At 41.4% G+C, this 20950-nt stretch overlaps 1 protein-coding gene across 1 annotated transcript in view; it reads left to right on the plus strand.

Moving 5' to 3' along the window:
- Positions 1-20950, plus strand: part of MAL2 (mal, T cell differentiation protein 2) — a 64432-nt gene that overhangs the window by 13202 nt on the left and 30280 nt on the right. Inside the window, exon 2 of the mRNA XM_069220656.1 lies at positions 19838-20008. Within this exon, the coding sequence (XP_069076757.1) occupies positions 19838-20008 (171 nt within the window). The remainder of the gene's footprint in view (positions 1-19837; positions 20009-20950) is intronic.

Below are 20950 nucleotides of genomic sequence, written 5' to 3' on the forward strand. Positions count from 1 at the left end.
CCATGGCATGTCAGCTGGGCATGGAGCTATGGGTTAGATCACAGATTTCCTGGGTTTAATATATAGGCCTGAGAATGTGCCAAAGATATGTATCATCTACATCCGGCTAGGTCCCCCAAATACACTAGCACATCATCTGCATACAAAGAGATTCGGTCACTCAACACGTCTCCAAACTCAACGCTTCTATACAATGCATCTATTGTGCCCAAGCTGCCAAAGATTCAATTACTACTGCAAATAATAAGGTGAACAAAGGGCATTCCTGACAGCAACCCCTCATCAATGGAAACCAGTCTGAGACCAACCCCTCCCACCCCTACACAGACACACATCCTGGCTTGGTGATTGCTGTACAAAAGACACATATACCTGATGAACTTAGGACCACAGCCCACTCTGGCAAAGAGCGCAAAAATATAGGCTCAGCTAACAGTCAAATGCCTTCTGAAAATCAATTGATATTAAGACTGTATGTTCCTCCACCAACCCACTCAAGGCAATTGCGTTATGCACCCATCTCAAATTATGACGTGTGGGTCCCAACTCTAATTATGATGCGTGGCCCTCTGCCGCATAAACCCTGACTGATCAGGGTGAACCAGATGCTTGATGACTTTCCCCAGCCGATTAGCCAACACTTTAGCCCTTACTTTCACCACCTCATTTAAGAGCAAAATGGGCAGAAAGGCTTCACATCGCTTGCCCTCAGTATAGGGCTTCAGTAACACCACAATGGCAGCCGTCCTGAGATCAGGAGGCAGTTTGCCCCTCTCTAGCACCTCCTGAAACATTCCTAGCATTAACTGACCTGCCTGAGGCCACACTAAGTGCCAATATTCGGACGGGAAGTCATCTGGCCTCGGTCCCTTGCCTGATTTGCAGCTGTGCCAAGGCCGCCCTCAGCTCTTCACTAGTTACCTCAGTTTCAAAGGCATCCCTATCTTCCAAACACAGGGTGGGCATCGCAGGTTCTGCTCAAACTGGTATAAATCCTCTTGCAGACTCATCGGGTCTTCTAGTAGTTGCCAAAGGCCATAGCTATTGGCTTTCTCCCCACCACCCTCTATTCATCACTCACTTGTAAGTACACCACAGGGGCTGTGACCAATCTGGGAGTGCAGAGCCTGTGCAAAGTCTTGCTGGCCTTATCTCCACACTGATGGATTCTGCTACAGGTGGCTGTCCCCGCTTCTCGAGCCTCTTGTGTCAGCTCCTGCTTAAGTAAGGTCTGTGCATGCAACAAGTCCAGCAGAAGCTCCAAATCTCAGATAACACTCCTCAAGATTCTTGATCTTCTGCCTAGCCTTTCCCTTATGGCCTTTAATGTAACTAAAACTATGGCACCAAAGTGTTTCTTTCTGGGCCTCCCATAACATTCCCAACGAGGACACTGAGCCCTGATTTTTTTAGTGAAAAACTGCTGAGTCTGATTCTCACACTCATCTTTAAAGTCATCTTGTTAAAGATACCATCTGTCCAGCCTTCAACTTGCCCACAAAGCGATCTAGACCAAAATCACATACCCAATTAAGGTCACCACCCAGAATTCACAGGGCCTCACTAAGTCTCCCAGTGTAGATAGAAAGCCTACTGTAAGTGGAGGCAGGGCATGAACACATATTAAGGGCAATGGGAGACCCTGTAATGCCCCTGTTATCGCCACATAGCAACCCAACCAGTCCTGCTACACCATGGAGATCACCAGGAGAGTAGGCCTCGTGACCAGAATAGCTTTGCCCCAAGAGCCCCAATCTTATACTGCGTGTGCATTCACTAATAGAAGTTTCCTAATGCACTACAGTGCATTTCCCAATAAGTAACAACTTTGTTTTATTTATTTTTCATTAAAGCTGGCTGTTTATTCTATATGTAGCTACCTGATGGTGAAAGACTTAAAAACAACTTAGAATATTTTGGGGTTTATTTATGAGAGGCTTGAGCTGTTGGAGCATCATTTTTTTGACGTTCCAGCGGCACAAGCCTCTAAATCATACGTATAAGGTGACACAAAGCCACCCTACATGGCTTTGAATCGCCTCATAGATATGGAGTAAGGCAAGGCAGTGCAAGCCACTGCATTGCCTTACTTTGCGTCAAGGAGAGGTTCCGTGGGCTTTGTGGTGGGTGTTCCCACGCAACTGCCATGGGTTTTGACGCTGCCCAAGATTTCCAAAATCACGTAAACTGGAGCAGTGCCAAAAACTTAGTCCTTTCCAGAGCAGGCATAATGAGGAGACATGTTTTAATGTCTACTTGTTTTTCCTCTTTTCATGTGTTGCTATCTGCCGCACATATAGAAAGAGGTGCAATGCCTCTCTGGATTGTTTTTGTGCAGAAAGGTGCCCCTTCCTGCACAAAAACAATCCTGGCCACTGTGGTGCTAGGCGGCAATTTGTGTGCCAGTGCAAGAGGAAAGGACAGAAATGCATTGTATTTCATGAATACGGTCAATTCCTGCCCTTTTGTATTGGTGTATGTCAGTGTAGCAAGAAGACCTGTGGCACTGTCCCACACCAAATCCTCATAAATGAGGACCTTTGTTTTTAGCTACACCTTTGGCTACGCACCCACACTCACTGACCTTTGGTTTGCTAAACACTGCTTAATTTTTACGGTGAGGAAATAATATTAATATTATTTGCTGTGGGAAATGGGGACATTTATTATTGACGATGATGAGGAGTACCAGGTTCTAGAAATTTTTGTCAGGAGGGGGTCCTTAGACCTAAAAATCTTTGAGAGGGGGTCCCGGCATCAAACAGTTTGAAGACCTCTGAACTAGAAGATAAAAAGGGAGATTAGACAATGGACTGAAAATGACAACATTGGCGTACTCGCGACGGTAGTGGCAATGTGGTAAGTAATCTATGGTTCCATGAAAATATATGTTTCTCTAGTTTTATTTTGTTTCTTATGTTAGCGCGTCTAACAATGAAGATATACGAAAGGTTCCCGACTATCGGCATCAGGCAGTTTAAGGGCTCTGCAGTTTCCCGTACAACATAGTTGCGGGGAGCTCTGAAATTGGAAAGCTGTCTGGTTTAATTAACAGTCCACACTACTGAAAATAATAACATCGCAACAATAGCGGTAATGTGATAAGCAATTTATGGTTTCTTGAAGTTTGTATGTTTTCCTAGTTAAATTTATTCTTTGGAGGACAGCGCTATTAAGAATAAAGATACATGAGCGGTTTTGCGGGTATCGGTACTGGGCAAATCAAGTTTTACTAAATCCTGTGAAACATGCGTGCGGGGAGTTTAGTAATTTAAAAGTGGCTCGGTTTAATTAACAGCCTACACGCGCTGTTGTTTTGATGTAGGCTCTCGGAAAAGTGTATTACGACGAGAGCCGCATCGCTTTTCTGATCTACTGAACATGGGAGGCACGATATGAGGACAGAATAATATAAGGATTTTCAGTGACAGAAGGCTGTTTGTGAATAAATGGAGGCGGCACATTTTTGGATGGAGACTTTTATATATTAATATTGTATATATTAAGGCTGTGACTCCTTAATTTTGGAAATATATGGGATGACTTAATTGTATGGATTTTATTTTAGGAGCCATCGATTTGATAGTTACAAGAAACTCAAGAGAGTTACAATCAATACCTGCTTGATCTGTAATTATAAGGTGGAGGGTTGTCTTCTCATTTATATTTAGTATTTTATTATTTAGATAGCTCTTTATCTTGTATCATTTCTTAATTAATTTTCACGTTAGTTTATTTAGTTAATTATTCAGTTAATATTAATTACAACTTACACTTCTGTATGCTTGCACGTTGGGGACCACACTGTAAATTGTAATTTGAAAGACTGGTATGGATTGTTTAAATATATATGTACCCACTCTTTGCATGAGGGATGAACACAAATAAGAAATGTATTGATGGTTGTTGTGGTTTATATGATATTGTATACAAAAAACGTACTATATATGTATTGATTACAGCCCTGAGGAAGTCATGGGGTACACCCCTGACGAAACACGTGTTGGCTTGGATTTTGGTCAATGAGTGAATACCATGTGATTGAAAAATTAAGATCTAAAGAATAAAGAAACGCGTAGTTGCGGTTGGAATCAAAATATGGACATTGATTTAATGGACTGAATGTTGGATGTGTGCCTTTATATATATATATACAAGTGATTATCAGTGACTTGTCACTGAAACTAAAGAAGCAGAGGGTGATCTTCTTCTAAGTGCACCATCAGGTGTTTTGGGAATACATTGGACACATGACAAGCAGCGCCATTTACTCTTATTATATCACCCATTATTAGGATTATGAAAAATAGGATTTACCCTGAAAAATTACCTTTAGGCAGGCTGGAAATAAAAGCATGTATGTGAGGCTCATGTCCTTGAGCTTGCATTTGACCTCCTGGAAAGAACGATGTTGTTGTTGCACCTTCAAGGTATAGTCAAGGGAAAATCAGCACTGGTTAGACCGGGGATCATATGACTCATCTTCCGTGCCTGTCAGCGTAATTAAGCACCTGCACGATGAATAGTCTAGGTTGGGCCCCCACTAGTTGCTTCGCAGTCAGGGCCCAATGGGCCAGTTCAATAATGAAACACGCTGATATCTCATCTTTGGAAACCCAGCTCACCCGCCAGTCCCAAATGAACTTGGTAGGTGTAGCTCCCTCCGCTCCTTCAGGAATGTCCACCACTTTCATGTTAATGCTGCCTTGGCCTCTCCTTCACATCTTCAGCCCTGGCTTCCAGTTGGTTCACCATATGTTGCAGTGTCACCTGGCGCTCTGTATGGGTCTTGACAGTGTCCTCTTTTTCTGAGAACCGATTTTCCACTTCACTGACTGCTGCGCGGCCTTTCTGTGTGGCCGCAGCCAGCACAAAGAGCGGTACAGTCTGGCCCGCCGACTGACCATTGACCGATTTGGGCTCCATGGGTGGACCCGCCTTTGGATGTCGATCGCCAGTGCTCAACCTGGCTCAGAGCACTGGGGGAGCGCCAATATTAATCAGATGGCCTGCACGGGTGGTGGAGCTCTATCACAGAGTAACCGCCATGTTTGGCTGTGTAACCCTCCCATGATTGTGGTTGTCCAGTGGCAGCTTAAAAAGTCACATAAACTCTTCAGAAGAATGCTGCACATAACAAGTTTTGCTGTAACAATGGAAGAGGGAATCCTTCCAATAGACAGTAATACTTGGCAGCTTTGGACACAAAGGGAAAATTACACAGCATCCTTGTATATGACATCTGCAAGGGATCGGGTGTTAGATTGTCAAGGTGCTCCACAGGAACAGTCTAATGCCTGTACGACAGCTAATTCATTTTCCCAAACCATCATTGTGACTGCAAGGGAAGCAACGTACTTCTCGTAGCAGAACATGGATCTTTCTAAGTAGGAAGAGTAATCTGACTCAAGGAGTGTCTGAATCAATCTGTTACTATGATAGTTGAGTAGTATTTCATAAAGGTGGACCTGCACCTATTGCATCTCTGCCTCCACCAGTTTGGCCGGTGGACCAACATCAGAGCACTATACATCATGCTGGTATGCTATCCGTTGACCCAACAGAGACTGTAGAAACAGTGGCATCTGATTTATTTCCTGACAGCTGTGCCCCGGGATGCAGAAATGTAGTGGTTTTTGGAGCAGTAGAGAATTCCCCATGGGTGGGAAATTACCAAGAGTAGTTACAACATTGTGTTTCATTGTATGTCTTTTTGATTTAGGGAATTCATTGTTGTATTGTAGTGAAACGGTTTGCATTGACAATTCAGCTTCATCTTACAATGGTTGGGTGTCCAAAGGTTAGCTCTTACTTTATCCCTGCTGTCGTACAGCCAGGAACCTCTACCTCCTCTTCATCAGTCTCCAAGACTGCAATGGTAGTGGTGTGCCAGGCTGCCCACATTACTGCTCCATTCAGACAGGCGAGCAGAACAGCCCACTTTAGCTGAAGAAGAGGGAATGGGCTTAGTGCAGCTAGCAACCCATGGCATTCTCTGCTTGTTTTTGTACATGGATTTTGGCACCACTGAACAATAGTGCCTACCTGTCGATTTTTCTTTTTTCTTTTTTACTAGGCCCTAACATGGCCTTAGTACATACAGATGGTCGAGCCCTGCACTCTCCTATAATCCCAGTTGGCTGTGAGTCTGCCCCTGGTCACCGAGACCTGCCTAGTCTGCCTTGAAACCAGAGGCCCCTAGAATTGCATGCTGGGTACATCTTTAGGTGTTTATTTATGCTTGAGTATGTGAGAGCCAGACACGACAGACATTTGCCTGCATTTAATTTATTTGGCATCCCTTACAGGCTAGGAGGCTCAGTGTCTTGCTGTGGCACGTTTATAGGCGCTTCTCCAGTAATGTTGCTAATGACTACAGAGAGCTTAGTTTGTTGTCTTGGGAGAAGAAGAACCTAGAAACTAGTGTAGGCAGCCTAGCTAATTTTGTTCCTGGCTCAATGCAAGCTGAATCAAGGTGTTAAGTTTGTTGTGTAATTAAGCATTGTTATGGATAGGCATAGAGGGTATATCCCATTAGTTACCCCGAGTCAATTAATGTTAGTGACCTCATCATGACAGGCAGGGCTGCTGTTGATTGGATGTTTATTTTGCTGTCTGGGATGGCTGGGTGGGCCTTTCTATAGTTCTGAGAAAGAAGGTCTACTAGAAGCCCCTCCTGATGAGTCTCATGAGGAGAGAAGCTGCAGAGGTTATCTCAGCTTGTTGCCACTGTACTGGAGGTGGCCCAAGCATGAACTGGTGCATCTACAGCCTGTAATTGGATGCTTGCCACTTCTTCCTGTTAGGGCATCTATAGAGGCTACAGACTGATCTGCCTCTCCGACAGTCTACTGGATCTGTACTGCCAGGCTGCATCTTTTGATCCAACTGCCTAGATACTTTAGGACCATCCATTTTTTTTTTTAATCACCCACTCACCTGATGTGGATGACTCTTGGGCGGTCTCAGAAGACTTAAAATCTACTCCTGACACATCAACAAGAAGTGTTTTCTTTTTTTCAGGGCAAAAGAGTCCCCACTTACCATGTTTGAAGGGATCTCTCAATGGGTGAAGATGTTTGGTGATTTTGGGGGTACAAGTGTGTCGGTTGACAATTCAAATAAGGCACTAGGCCTACAGAGAAGCTGACCACTAAAGATATATATATATATATATATAATAGATTTTTTAGTTTAACCTTTTGTTTGCTGGGAACTTTTTGAGGGTCACTTGTTGCAAGAAGGAGTTATATTTTGTGATCTGCAAACTGCCTCTTAATCCCTGAACTGATATCCAGCAAACAACCCAAGCTTACAGGCAGGCTAGCTATTGTTTATGGCCCCAAGACTGTGTTTATTACAAGCAGCTCATTGAACTTTGTCCTTTTATCATCCTGGATCTCAGATCCCAAGTCGCCATCATCCAAGGCGTATTGGCTGCTGACCTCAGGATATCTTTGCTGCCACTAGTATGCCCATTTCCTGCCCGTGACATTACCTCATCTCTCTCTAAGGCACCTGTTGTAAATCAAACATATGTCAGTACTGTATGGCTGCTTTTTTTATCAGCTCACCTTGCATTGCACACAGCTCTCCTGCTGCAACCTGTGACCACATACTGTGTACACCACCACTAGTGCTACAACATTCAGGGTACATACAGGGAGTGCAGAATTATTAGGCAAGTTGTATTTTTGAGGATTCATTTTATTATTGAACAACAACCATGTTCTCAATGAACCCAAAAAACTCATTAATATCAAAGCTGAATATTTTTGGAAGTAGTTTTTAGTTTGTTTTTAGTTTTAGCTATGTTAGGGGGATATCTGTGTGTGCAGGTGACTATTACTGTGCATAATTATTAGGCAACTTAACAAAAAAAAATATATACCCATTTCAATTATTTATTATTACCAGTGAAACCAATAGAACATCTCAACATTCACAAATATACATTTCTGACATTCAAAAACAAAACAAAACCAAATCAGTGACCAAAATAGCCACCTTTCTTTGCAAGGACACTCAAAAGCCTGCCATCCATGGATTCTGTCAGTGTTTTGATCTGTTCACCATCAACATTGTGTGCAGCAGCAACCACAGCCTCCCAGACACTGTTCAGAGAGGTGTACTGTTTTCCCTCCTTGTAAATCTCACATTTGGTGATGGACCACAGGTTCTCAATGGGGTTCAGATCAGGTGAAAAAGGAGGCCATGTCATTAGATTTCCTTCTTTTATACCCTTTCTTGCCAGCCACGCTGTGGAGTACTTGGACGCGTGTGATGGAGCATTGTCCTGCATGAAAATCATGTTTTTCTTGAAGGATGCAGACTTCTTCCTGTACCACTGCTTGAAGAAGGTGTCTTCCAGGAACTGGGAGTTGAGCTTGACTCCATCCTCAACCCGAAAAGGCCCCACAAGCTCATCTTTGATGATACCAGCCCAAACCAGTACTCCACCTCCACCTTGCTGGCGTCTGAGTCGGACTGGAGCTCTCTGCCCTTTACCAATCCAGCCACGGGCCCATCCATCTGGCCCATCAAGACTCACTCTCATTTCATCAGTCCATAAAACCTTAGAAAAATCAGTCTTGAGATATTTATTGGCCCAGTCTTGACGTTTCAGCTTGTGTGTCTTGTTCAGTGGTGGTCGTCTTTCAGCCTTTCTTACCTTGGCCATGTCTCTGAGTATTGCACACCTTGTGCTTTTGGGCACTCCAGTGATGTTGCAGCTCTGAAATATGGCCAAACTGGTGGCAAGTGGCATCGTGGCAGCTGCATGCTTGACTTTTCTCAGTTCATGGGCAGTTATTTTGCGCCTTGGTTTTTCCACACGCTTCTTGCGACCCTGTTGACTATTTTGAATGAAACGCTTGATTGTTCGATGATCACGCTTCAGAAGCTTTGCAATTTTAAGAGTGCTGCATCCCTCTGCAAGATATCTCACTATTTTTGACTTTTCTGAGCCTGTCAAGTCCTTCTTTTGACCCATTTTGCCAAAGGAAAGGAAGTTGCCTAATAATTATGCACACCTGATATAGGGTGTTGATGTCATTAGACCACACCCCTTCTCATTACTGAGATGCACATCACCTAATATGCTTAATTGGTAGTAGGCTTTCGAGCCTATACAGCTTGGAGTAAGACAACATGCATAAAGAGGATGATGTGGTCAAAATACTAATTTGCCTAATAATTCTGCACTCCCTGTATATACTGGGAACATTCTGGGGACTAGGAACGTTAGGACAAATTGCAGGAACTGCACTTAATTTCTTAAAAGGTTCCTTTTTATGGATATGCAAGAACTTATATATTTCTTTATATTCACGTATTGTGCATAGCATTTTGAACACCTAATTTTGTTTCTTTGTGGTGTAATAAATAGCCATTCTTTATCTCCTCTACGGAGTGGCACTTTTTCCAGGTAACATACGTTTCTATATGTTCGTGCATTGTTTGTTATGGATGGTTCTAGGGGCAAGTGTGATCCTTCGGTCTTGCATATACCTACCCAAAGCTGCTCTCCACGTGCCCCACCACCTCCTCACCCATCTGGCCTCCCTGTGTATACCCTAGTGTGGGGAGCCTTAGTTCTACAAACTCCCCTGGAAGTATGTTTTTACTCATATATTCAGCTCCAGCAGTAACCCTGGCAATTCAGGGTCCTTTCATCCCCAGGGAAAGCTCAGCAAAGAGGTGGCGTGTGTCATCCAAAAGCTTACTTCACAGTAGAAGCCGCACCCCTTTGCAATCCATGCCAACACCCTCACCACCACCCGCAACTACTCTTGGAAACAAACCAGTCTATATTTCGCTTCTGTGGAACAGGAGCTCTCTAAATAAGATTGGACCCTCAATGCTTCATTTCAGGGAAGGGTTCAAGACCCTGTGCTCAAGAACTACTTGAGCCACTTCAAAGAACAGCTAAGCAAAATCATCTTGCATCAGAATATTGCATTGCTGCTGTCCTCGTAACTGCTCATCGGTTCTAGCCATTTCTTCAGGAAACTTGATGCCTGTACGTTTTCAATGTCTAACTAATCACTTTCACCCGGAAATACCCTAGAGACATGCTCATGTCGAAATAGATCGACAGAGTAGTATTTATCTTTTTTAATAAACCGTCTTGCACAAAATGAGTAGTAGGAATGTCGTATGCTTTCAGTTACACAGGACTGAGGTAGCTTTTTAAATTAGCTTTAAGACATCTGCCATACTATGATAAGTAAACCATAGAAGAAGAACCTGTAATATAGGCACCGGAGAAGGTCGTGGCATACAAGAGAAACATTTGCAGTAATTTAAGAAGCTGGAGGAGTGGATATATTATCCAAAATGCTACGGGTGGTAAAAGTTACATTATCTACTCACTGAGCTCAGAGGAAATAATATCATCTGTTCTTTGACACTGAATAATCCCAGGAAGTGAATGCACATGACCCTGATGACCTCGCAGTAGTATAAGAGCTCCTTAAGTGAACAATTCGTTAATAACACAACAGTTAAAACGCAGATAAATGTCTATTTTATGTACCACATGCATTTTAAATAGGGTACCGACATGGTACGAACATCAGACGTTTTTATTGCATCAAAAATTATGTGTTCGAGTATAGTGCCACAAAAAACTCAGAAGAACACAGGCAACCCAAGTTATTTATACTACAAATTACATTGAATTAATGGCTCCCCTAGTGTTGACTCAAGAATGAAAATGTATGATAAATTACAGGGAGGTGCACAAAGACATTTTAAAAACAATAATAGCTTCGTCCACCTGCTTTTCTTTATGTTGGCCATATATTGAATTTATACTATGGCATTAATGTATTCCTTATCATTGTTAATGCAGTTTGATTGTGATCACTTGTAAAGCATTATCACTCCTGCAAGTCATAGAGGTTTTTATCCAAACAAATTCAAACACATGCTTTACCTTGCTTTAACAATAATGAAGACCAGTCACATGTTGTTTAAAATGTGTATTATTTTAGTTTGTTTTTCTGATTCGATGCATCTCTGAACATATTTGTTTTATAGAACGTAAAGTGTTATGCCTCAGGTTCCTGTGAGAGTTGCAGTAAGTAAGCAGTGTTCTGGGCACTGTTTAACTTCTGTTTTTGGCCTTGCTTTTCCCATCAATGAGGCCAGGCAGCTCAGGGGGCAAACCAGGGATTTCAGTTGCGGCCCCTAACTGATGTCCTTTGGTAGAGCACTGAAGTTACAGATAGATCACGTGCCTGACCTTGGGTTGGGGGGGCTATTATGCTCTCTGAACTGGTAAGCTAGGCCCCACTAAATTACTCATGGGCTTTTGTAGTCCATAGAGATACAGAAAAAGACTGTAAATATACTTGGAGGACTGCCAAGTGCTGTGCCAGAGACAGAGAAATAATGAAAATGGGTGAAAATCTCAGAATTCCAAATGCAAAAAGATATCAGGAGAGCGAAAGGAAAGAAAGGAGGAATTCATGAAAATATTTATAAGTATATAGAAAGGAGAAAGAGAATAAGGAAAGGTAGCTTGAAAGGACAGAAACTAGAAATGAATGTTAAAAAAAACGGGTGAAAAGATTGATATGAGGGTAAAATGATTGGGTCAAAGGCTGGATGGATAGAAGAGTAAAAGGGTGAATGTGTGAAATGATGGGTAGAAGGGAGAAAGATGGGTGGATGAAAAAGTTAGATTGGGTCTGTAATGGATGGATGAATTAATAGATAGAAGGGTGGATTGGTTAATAAATGGGTACTGAATGGTTGAAATGGATGGGGTGATTAGTGGAGGGAAAGATGGATGGATGGATGGATGGATGGATAGATAGATGGATGAAGAGATGGAAAGCTATATGAAGGAGTGATGAATTAATGCTTGATTAGTAGATGGATGAAAGGTTGAGTAGAAGGAATGATGAAAGGGAGAGTGAAAGGATTGACTCACTAAAAATGGGTGAATGTAAATGTGAAAAGATGAATAGATTGTATTTTAGATGGATTGACGGTTGAATGCATGCAGGCAGGAATGGATGGAAGTAGGGTTTCTAAGTGGGGACAATCGTTTTGCTCCCATTGAAGGTATAGACCAAAGTGAAGGGGTTGTTATAATTTTCTGGCTGTTTTTTTTTTTTTTTTTTTCCTTTCAGCTGTCTTGATATCAAGGTTATCCTTCTTGGTCAACCAGTTCACAGCATCTGAAAGATTAAATCATGTGTACATATTTTATGTCAAGCTTCGTATTTGCTTCGTGAAAGACCAGTAACGTTTTCACACCTACTTTACTGTTTAATTTAATAAAGATGATGAATGTTGTATACTATTTAAATTTAGTTACCCAATCCCTCCTAACAAACAAAGTGCTTTAAATATTTTATGTAAGTTGAATCCATTTAGGTGTAAGGGTGTCCTGTTAGTATCATTGCTATTTCCTGATGAGCAAAGTGTAATTTTTTACTTTTGAATATGTGCACTGAGTTTCCTCCAAACACACAACCAAATTTTGTTTAGTGAAGTACTTATAAACTGCACACGTCACCCCAAGGGTAGCAGAGTTTCAACACATAAAAAAGTGATAGTATTGATATTGTCTATACCATAAGTTCACATGGCTAGGAGAAGGGGCTTGTGAGAGTCCAACTGGATGTGAAAAGTGACACCTATCTAGTATCCATCACTCACTACCCCTGTTTGGGTCAGTCCTAATTCAAAGGCTGCTCTGTACTACTGTGTTTTGAGGAGTTTCCTGAAGTGAGGTGATCGGATATGCCCCTCTGAATTCAACTCAGTGTTCAACCAAGAGTGTTGAGAAATGTTGGTGCTTGAACTCCAATAATAATTGTTTCGTACTTTTGATATTTCCAGCTGTAGATCCCTTTATGTATATCTGCATTCATTATATGCTCACAATTCTGACTACTATCTTAGAAGTAATACCTAGATATGTTGGAGATAAATGTGTTTGTATATACCACTTAATTAGGTCTGATATATAGATAAGGGGTTCACCAACATGGATTGTTATATTAATGATGCCCTCTTTAATCCTAAAAGCATAGATTTAGATATCTTGCCTGAAGCTGTTTGTGTTTTGTTCCTTCTATAGATTGAATATCTTCTGTGAAAGGGACAGCATTGCCTAGTGCCTTTTTTTCATCTTTCACAAAATTGTGACCATCCACCAAGACTGCTGGTTTAAGCCCTTTATCTAGTGCTTTAATGGTTGCTAGAAAGCAAAAGCTGCCCTATTCAGAATAGGAACATACCAAAGAAAGGTATCTCTCAGATATTGTGGCAAATCAGTGCGCTTGTGCACAGAAAGCCAGTGCAGTTGGACCAGAGCCTTACAGACTGACTGATATTTCGGGTTTCCAAAAAGGAGCGAGCTGTTTTACAGAATCTTTCATTTGTTCGGTAGCTGCTTCGGTAGATTCATATACAGGGAGTGCAGAATTATTAGGCAAGTTGTATTTTTGAGGATTAATTTTATTATTGAACAACAACCATGTTCTCAATGAACCCAAAAAACTCATTAATATCAAAGCTGAACTTTTTGGAAGTAGTTTTTAGTTTGTTTTTAGTTTTAGCTATGTTAGGGGGATATCTGTGTGTGCAGGTGACTATTACTGTGCATAATTATTAGGCAACTTAACAAAAAAATATATATACCCATTTCAATTATTTATTATTACCAGTGAAACCAATATAACATCTCAACATTCACAAATATACATTTCTGACATTCAAAAACAAAACAAAAACAAATCAGTGACCAATATAGCCACCTTTCTTTGCAAGGACACTCAAAAGCCTGCCATCCATGGATTCTGTCAGTGTTTTGATCTGTTCACCATCAACATTGCGTGCAGCAGCAACCACAGCCTCCCAGACACTGTTCAGAGAGGTGTACTGTTTTCCCTCCTTGTAAATCTCACATTTGATGATGGACCACAGGTTCTCAATGGGGTTCAGATCAGGTGAACAAGGAGGCCATGTCATTAGATTTCCTTCTTTTATACCCTTTCTTGCCAGCCACGCTGTGGAGTACTTGGACGCGTGTGATGGAGCATTGTCCTGCATGAAAATCATCTTTTTCTTGAAGGATGCAGACTTCTTCCTGTACCACTGCTTGAAGAAGGTGTCTTCCAGGAACTGGCAGTAGGACTGGGAGTTGAGCTTGACTCCATCCTCAACCCGAAAAGGCCCCACAAGCTCATCTTTGATGATACCAGCCCAAACCAGTACTCCACCTCCACCTTGCTGGCGTCTGAGTCGGACTGGAGCTCTCTGCCCTTTACCAATCCAGCCACGGGCCCATCCATCTGGCCCATCAAGACTCACTCTCATTTCATCAGTCCATAAAACCTTAGGAAAATCAGTCTTGAGATATTTCTTGGCCCAGTCTTGACGTTTCAGCTTGTGTGTCTTGTTCAGTGGTGGTCGTCTTTCAGCCTTTCTTACCTTGGCCATGTCTCTGAGTATTGCACACCTTGTGCTTTTGGGCACTCCAGTGATGTTGCAGCTCTGAAATATGGCCAAACTGGTGGCAAGTGGCATCGTGGCAGCTGCACGCTTGACTTTTCTCAGTTCATGGGCAGTTAATTTGCGCCTTGGTTTTTCCACACGCTTCTTGCGACCCTGTTGACTATTTTGAATGAAACGCTTGATTGTTCGATGATCACGCTTCAGAAGCTTTGCAATTTTAAGAGTGCTGCATCCCTCTGCAAGATATCTCACTATTTTTGACTTTTCTGAGCCTGTCAAGTCCTTCTTTTGACCCATTTTGCCAAAGGAAAGGAAGTTGCCTAATAATTATGCACACCTGATATAGGGTGTTGATGTCATTAGACCACACCCCTTCTCATTACAGAGATGCACATCACCTAATATGCTTAATTGGTAGTAGGCTTTCGAGCCTATACAGCTTGGAGTAAGACAACATGCATAAAGAGGATGATGTGGTCAAAATACTCATTTGCCTAATAATTCTGCACTCCCTGTACAAGGTATTGCGGTAATCTAATTTTCCAAGAATAAGTGCAGTGATTCTCAACATTTTCAGAGCAAGAAAGCAAGAGAAGGCAACTGCATCAGTTTGTCTTGGTTGAGCAGCTCTCCTCTGACAAACCAAGCCCAGATTTTTAACTTCAGAAACTGGGACTGGGAGATACCCAAGTCTGAAGGCCACCAATCTGGAAACGAGAAGGAAGTGTTACCTAGGAGCAACACTTTTTTTTTTCCGCTTGAATTCAATTTTAGACAATTATTTGACATCCAATGACTGATCTGGTTCATGCAACTAAAAATCGTAGCTGCTGAATCTTGTTGATGGTTTGAACGCTGGTTCCCTGAGACAGAGACAGGGTGTTGTCCGTGTAACTAACTACAGAAAACTGGTATGCTTTGATCAAAAAGGCCAGCAGTGTCATAAATTGAAAAGGATGGGGCTTAAAGAGGAGACACACGGAAAGGGGAAGGAACTAGAGGTAAAGGCTACAGATTGCTTTTTTTTCCAGAGAAAAGACTTGCGCAGATCTAAAGCCGAACCTCTGATACCCAGGGATTGAGCATGGTCTATCAAAACCTTACGATTGACTGTGTCAAATGTGGCCAACAGATCCAGCATGATCGTGCTGCAGCACACCCCTTATCTCATATGGCCCTCAGTTCTTCCACTGCTGTCTCGGTGCTGTGCTGACTTCTGAATCCAAACTGAGCATGATCAAGCCGCTGGATTCGATAAAGGTCAATGAGGCTTTTTAGCAGAACGTAAAACATACTCGGGATTCTCTCTCTTTTGTTAAGATGTCAATGATCAAGCCTCCTCGCCAACTTTCTGTATTTTTTGTGAACATTGTTTAGTGAACCTTTGAAATAGTCCCAGGAATAGGTCTACCAGGTTTGATACAGATTATCTTTGCATTACTAATCACATTATTCGAGCAGTTTTCAGTTCCTCAGATATCCCTTGCTCTATACCAACTCTTATCTTTTGAAGTTCTTTGTATTGTATTGAAAAGACATTCTTCAATCCTTTTTTTGCTTGTACCTCATCAAATTCTTTCACTTACAAATCTCTTGATTTCTGCAAGTTGAACATAGCATTTTCTATTGGCTTGCTTATTCAAATTAAGCTTCAATAGAGCCAGTGTGTTCCACATTTTAAGAAATATGATTTAAATGCTTTCAGACTCGTGGAGATTGTACTCTGAAGGTGATCCCTTAGATCATACTTTAGCATTTTTTTACACAAACCCTGACCTTTCTTTAGATACTTAGCTTATTTCTCTACTTATTCGCATAGACCATTTCCCAGAGTAACCCTGTTTAGCAAATTAGCTTTTTTTCTGTTGCCTGATGTACTTGTAATGCCAAACATGAATAAAAACCTTAAATTAGTCCCTGCGCCTCTGATTTATTTTCATGAATTCACAAATATTAAATTAGTAAAGTAAGTACGAATCCAACATCGGTCACATCAAATTACTATATTGGAATGTCTCCTTTTTTAATTTTATAATCTGGAGAATGTGCACATGATCATAGAAATGTCAGCTGACCTGCTGTGTCCCTGACTTACTCCACATAAGTAGAGCTGACTAGAAAATAATTGATTCTTGAAGAATATTAATGCTTTCTTGAGGTTAATGTGTGTCATATGTGCTGTTTGTGCTTTTCCAGTCATACCAATGTGATATGAAGATTAACTGGTGGTTTATAATTAACTTCTATAATATGAAGCCTAGAATGGCCTTAAATACTGTAGGGAAGCAGGTTGATCCTCTAGCTGGAGCCATATTGTGAGCCTTGAGTGTAAAGCGCTTTGCACTACTACAACCTCTGTCCGTTGCTTCAAAAAATCCTGTCCAAAAGAATTAATCAAACCTAAAAGCATATAGCACACAAACACACCAACAGTAGATCCTCAATATGTAATTTAGAAGTGGATAATTTAATTTAATATTACTTCTGAAAAGGGTGCTATAAAAGTTAATAAGCAACAATACAGTGCTCATGTGATGTTTATGTGCAAACAGGTGAGAACAGAGAAGACTTGTGGAAAGGAAATTTCTGTGGCTGCTGTATTTCTTTCAAGGGATAGCGGGTGGGTAGGTACCGTCCAATTCCCCGATAACTACTCCTATTTATTGATATCTCATAAGCATTCCAAAACTGAAGGGGTTGTCAGTGCTTCGATTGCTATTTCTCAATCTTCAAAGGTAAAAGAAAACTGCAATAATTAATTCTTTATTAAAGTTTTACATTGCTCAGAAATAACCACATATTTAGCTAAATACCTAGTAATATACAATTTGGCAGGCAAAAAGGAGAAGCTCATATGGCTGTCGAGCTATGGTGCCTGGCATCTTTTCCATAGAAAATGGCACCCTTATGATGAGGTCCGTTAGGCATCTACTGATTTTTTGCCTTTACTTTCCAGGTTCCACCGTCTGGTCTGTCCTAGTACACTCCACCACAAGCATTTAATTTCATATTTCCCTTCAGCCTTATGCACGCAGATGTTAAATCTCCAAGCTAAATATTTTTCACAGTGGAAACCAAATGTGCTCATAAAAGATGCTTCTATCTACTTTCGCTTCATTGTATACTATACAAAATAACTTCTTATTCTTACTCTGTCACATCCTCCTGTTTCCACACACTTCGATTTCTCCGGAAAATCTTCAAATGGATCCCAAACGACTGCCACATGACCGTAACCCGTGCCCTGGTCACCAGTAGGCTCAAATATGGCAACGCTCTCTGTGCCGACCCCACCCAGAAGAATCTAAAGAAACAAAGCACATCCAGAAAACCTCCACCAGACTCGTCCTGAATATCCCCCGCTGTGAACACATCACCAAAACACCTAAGAGAGCTCTAATGACTCCCCATCGAGAAAAGGATCAACTTCAATCTCCTCGTTTATGCATACAAGGCTCTTCACGACCTAGGACCTACCTACCTCAACCACTGCATCACCTTCTACTCCTCGCCAGAACTCTCCCCTCAACAGACACTAGCCACCGTACCCCACATACAGAAGACTTCGGCTAAAGGAAGATCCTTTGCCTACCTTGCAGCAAAGAGCTGGAACAAAGTGCCTCTTCACCTCAAGGGGTAAGGGGAGGAGTTGTGTGTGTCTACTTTGTGGCTTATTAATACTCGATGCTTGTGCAATACTATCCCTCGGACAATGTGTTAATGTGAAATGAAGAGCTCTTGCTATATGATTAAAAAAACGGATAAAGACATTTTTTTTTTTAAACGCAGTGAGGTGCCTACGTAGTTCCTAAGATGTACAGCTCTATAGATTAACTAATGGGAACGATTTTGATTGTTATTGAGCAGTGACCAGCCATTTAAATATCTTAACATATGTCGCAATGTAATTTGAACTTTGAACTTTCTTACTACATACTGGTGCAATAGCCAAGTGTCTCTCACCGAAATTGAGCAAGAAGCTTAAACAGTCACTTGTTGTTCCTAAGATCCTGAATTTAAAATCAGTTAAAGGAGGTGATTACTCTTGCTAGTGATCTTCTTCGTCTTACTGGGAAAGCTCTTGTTTTTGACAATGGCGCAAGTAGTCCTCAACCTGACGGCTTTCTTTCTCCAGTGTGATGTCTCAGGTCTCCAAACTATTCGGTCTGGAATTGTTCAAGGAGTTGTAACATATCTATCTTTCATAAGGCCTTTCACCTCCATATATGCTGTTCTCTTGTTTACTTTTTAAAGAACTTTAATGTCTCGGTCAAGCACATATGAAGACATTTCTCTAAGACTTCATGCAAACACCATCCTTTGGCAATGCGGTTATATGACAGTATCACACCCAGATACACTTTCTATTTCAACACATCGGGTTGCTCCTTTTCAGCACTGTCCACTAGTTTATGTAATTAAATTGTTGGGTTCACCTCGCCTTTAATGCATAGTCCAAAGTTGAGTAGGAATTCAAGATTTAGCAAATAGGCCGCTGTGAGCATAGTAAATTGTCTGTATATAAAAACTTATTTCTTGCAGACTGCGCATTCTTTTGCATTGCAGAAAGACTGTCAACATGAGAAGGTAGCCTGCATCACACAAGTGTCATTGCTTTCTGTTACCTTGTTTGGCAACAGTTTAATTCAACTTAACTGATTCTTAAATAAAGTGTTTTCTGCTATATGTTAGACAACATTGATGTCTTTCTGTTCTGAGATGATTAAAGGAAATGGGTTGCAAAGTGAAAAATTACTTTGAATGAAGCTCTACCATCTAGGGAAGAGATTGCATAAACTGGAATATTGTCAATAATATAACAAACATTTTAGTTGTTGATAATATGTTGAGGACTTTTAAAGTGCATCGTGGTGTATTTATGCAGATCTCCAAAGCCATAGCCTGCTTTTGGAGTGGCGGTATGTACAACCGAGGCACGGCCAGATTAGAACCTCTTTACATATACGTTTAAAAACCCAAATATTGTTTATTATTTACTCTGCATTTTTTAAATTGCACTAATTGAAATTAGTGTTACATTTTGTAAAGCCAGTTCACACTGGCCTCTTAAAGAGACTTTGTAGCAGCTTTTGCATTGTATGAATGTTGCTTTTTAATTTTCACGTATTTTAATCAAAGGTGTCAAATGTAGACATTGGTCTTTTCGTTACACACAATATACTTTCGCATCCAGTAGGTGATGAGCATGGTATGTATGCAGAACCACACACGCCTTTCCACAAGCCTTCCCTAGGGAACTGGTGTTCAGTCACTTGTATGTGCAATTTGTCTAATATATTAGGACTTACATTTATGTGCCAACAATACCTTAAATTGATTGCATTTACTATCTTTTTAGATATTTGGAGGGCTTGTGTGGATCTTGGTAGCTGCCTCGCACGTTCCAGTTCCTGTTTTACAGGGATGGGTGATGTTTGTATCAGTGACCTCATTTTTCATCTCTGCCTGCTACCTTACCGTATTTCTTTGTGGATTCGCCAGTAAAATTAATGCCAACTGGAACTTTATGGTAAGATATTTTGCATCAATTTAAAACGAATGTATCTATATTACTTTTGCTGCCTTTTACGTTTTTGTAATGCTGAAAGCATTTAATGGTGAATGCAGTAAAACAATCTGAACAAGGCCTCTGGTGACAACGTTTCTGACAGAGGTATGAGGATTGTGTGAGAAGATTTTCAGTGTTAATCTCGTGATACACATGTTTTGGAACCTGCTATGGGCATGTGAGTCTTAGTGTGACATGGACACCTTGTTAATAGGTTGCAGTCTCAGAGAATCAGGATCACTGAGCAGGGGTCTATCTAAATAGAACATGGGCACAGAAGTAAGCAGAAGAACTGTGACACCTTTAGAAAGGGAATGGATTGGAAAACGGAGGAGGACTCAGAAGGCTGATTGCGACCTGGTAATGAGATATAATCACAAAAAGAGCAGCGAGAGAGTGGGAGAATAGCAGTCGGGGCGAAAGAGACAGAGCTACTGGACAACTGGTACAAAATGGGCTGGTGCGAGCAACCCAGTTGGTAATAGATAAAGGATGAAGAACAGAGAGACCCGTAAATCTGGGCTAGAGTCCAAAACAAAATAAGGAGCAGGAAACGCAGAGCAGAGCCTGGGACTTATTAGAGTTCCAGTATGGAGGAGAAGTAGATTTGGGACAGTGGAGAAAAAATTATGGAGCAAAGGGAAGGATCACAAATAATTCCATGATAAGGGAACTAATTAACCAAGCGATTGAGCAGGGAGTAGACTGTATAGTAGGGGATGTCTGGGAGCGAACAGAGAGCAAGAAATCGATAAATGACTGATGAGGACAGAACAGAGAGCATTGAACTAAACTGGGAGCAAGGCTGCAATTAAAGAGTGAGTAAGAGCAAAGTAAAAGCAGGACTGAGAACGGAAAGCTCAGTTAATTGCAAAGAAAGGCTCAGGCTCATGGTGTAGAAGC

Source organism: Pleurodeles waltl, chromosome 2_2 (genome assembly GCF_031143425.1).
Source record: "Pleurodeles waltl isolate 20211129_DDA chromosome 2_2, aPleWal1.hap1.20221129, whole genome shotgun sequence".
NCBI classification, from domain to species: Eukaryota; Metazoa; Chordata; class Amphibia; order Caudata; family Salamandridae; genus Pleurodeles; species Pleurodeles waltl.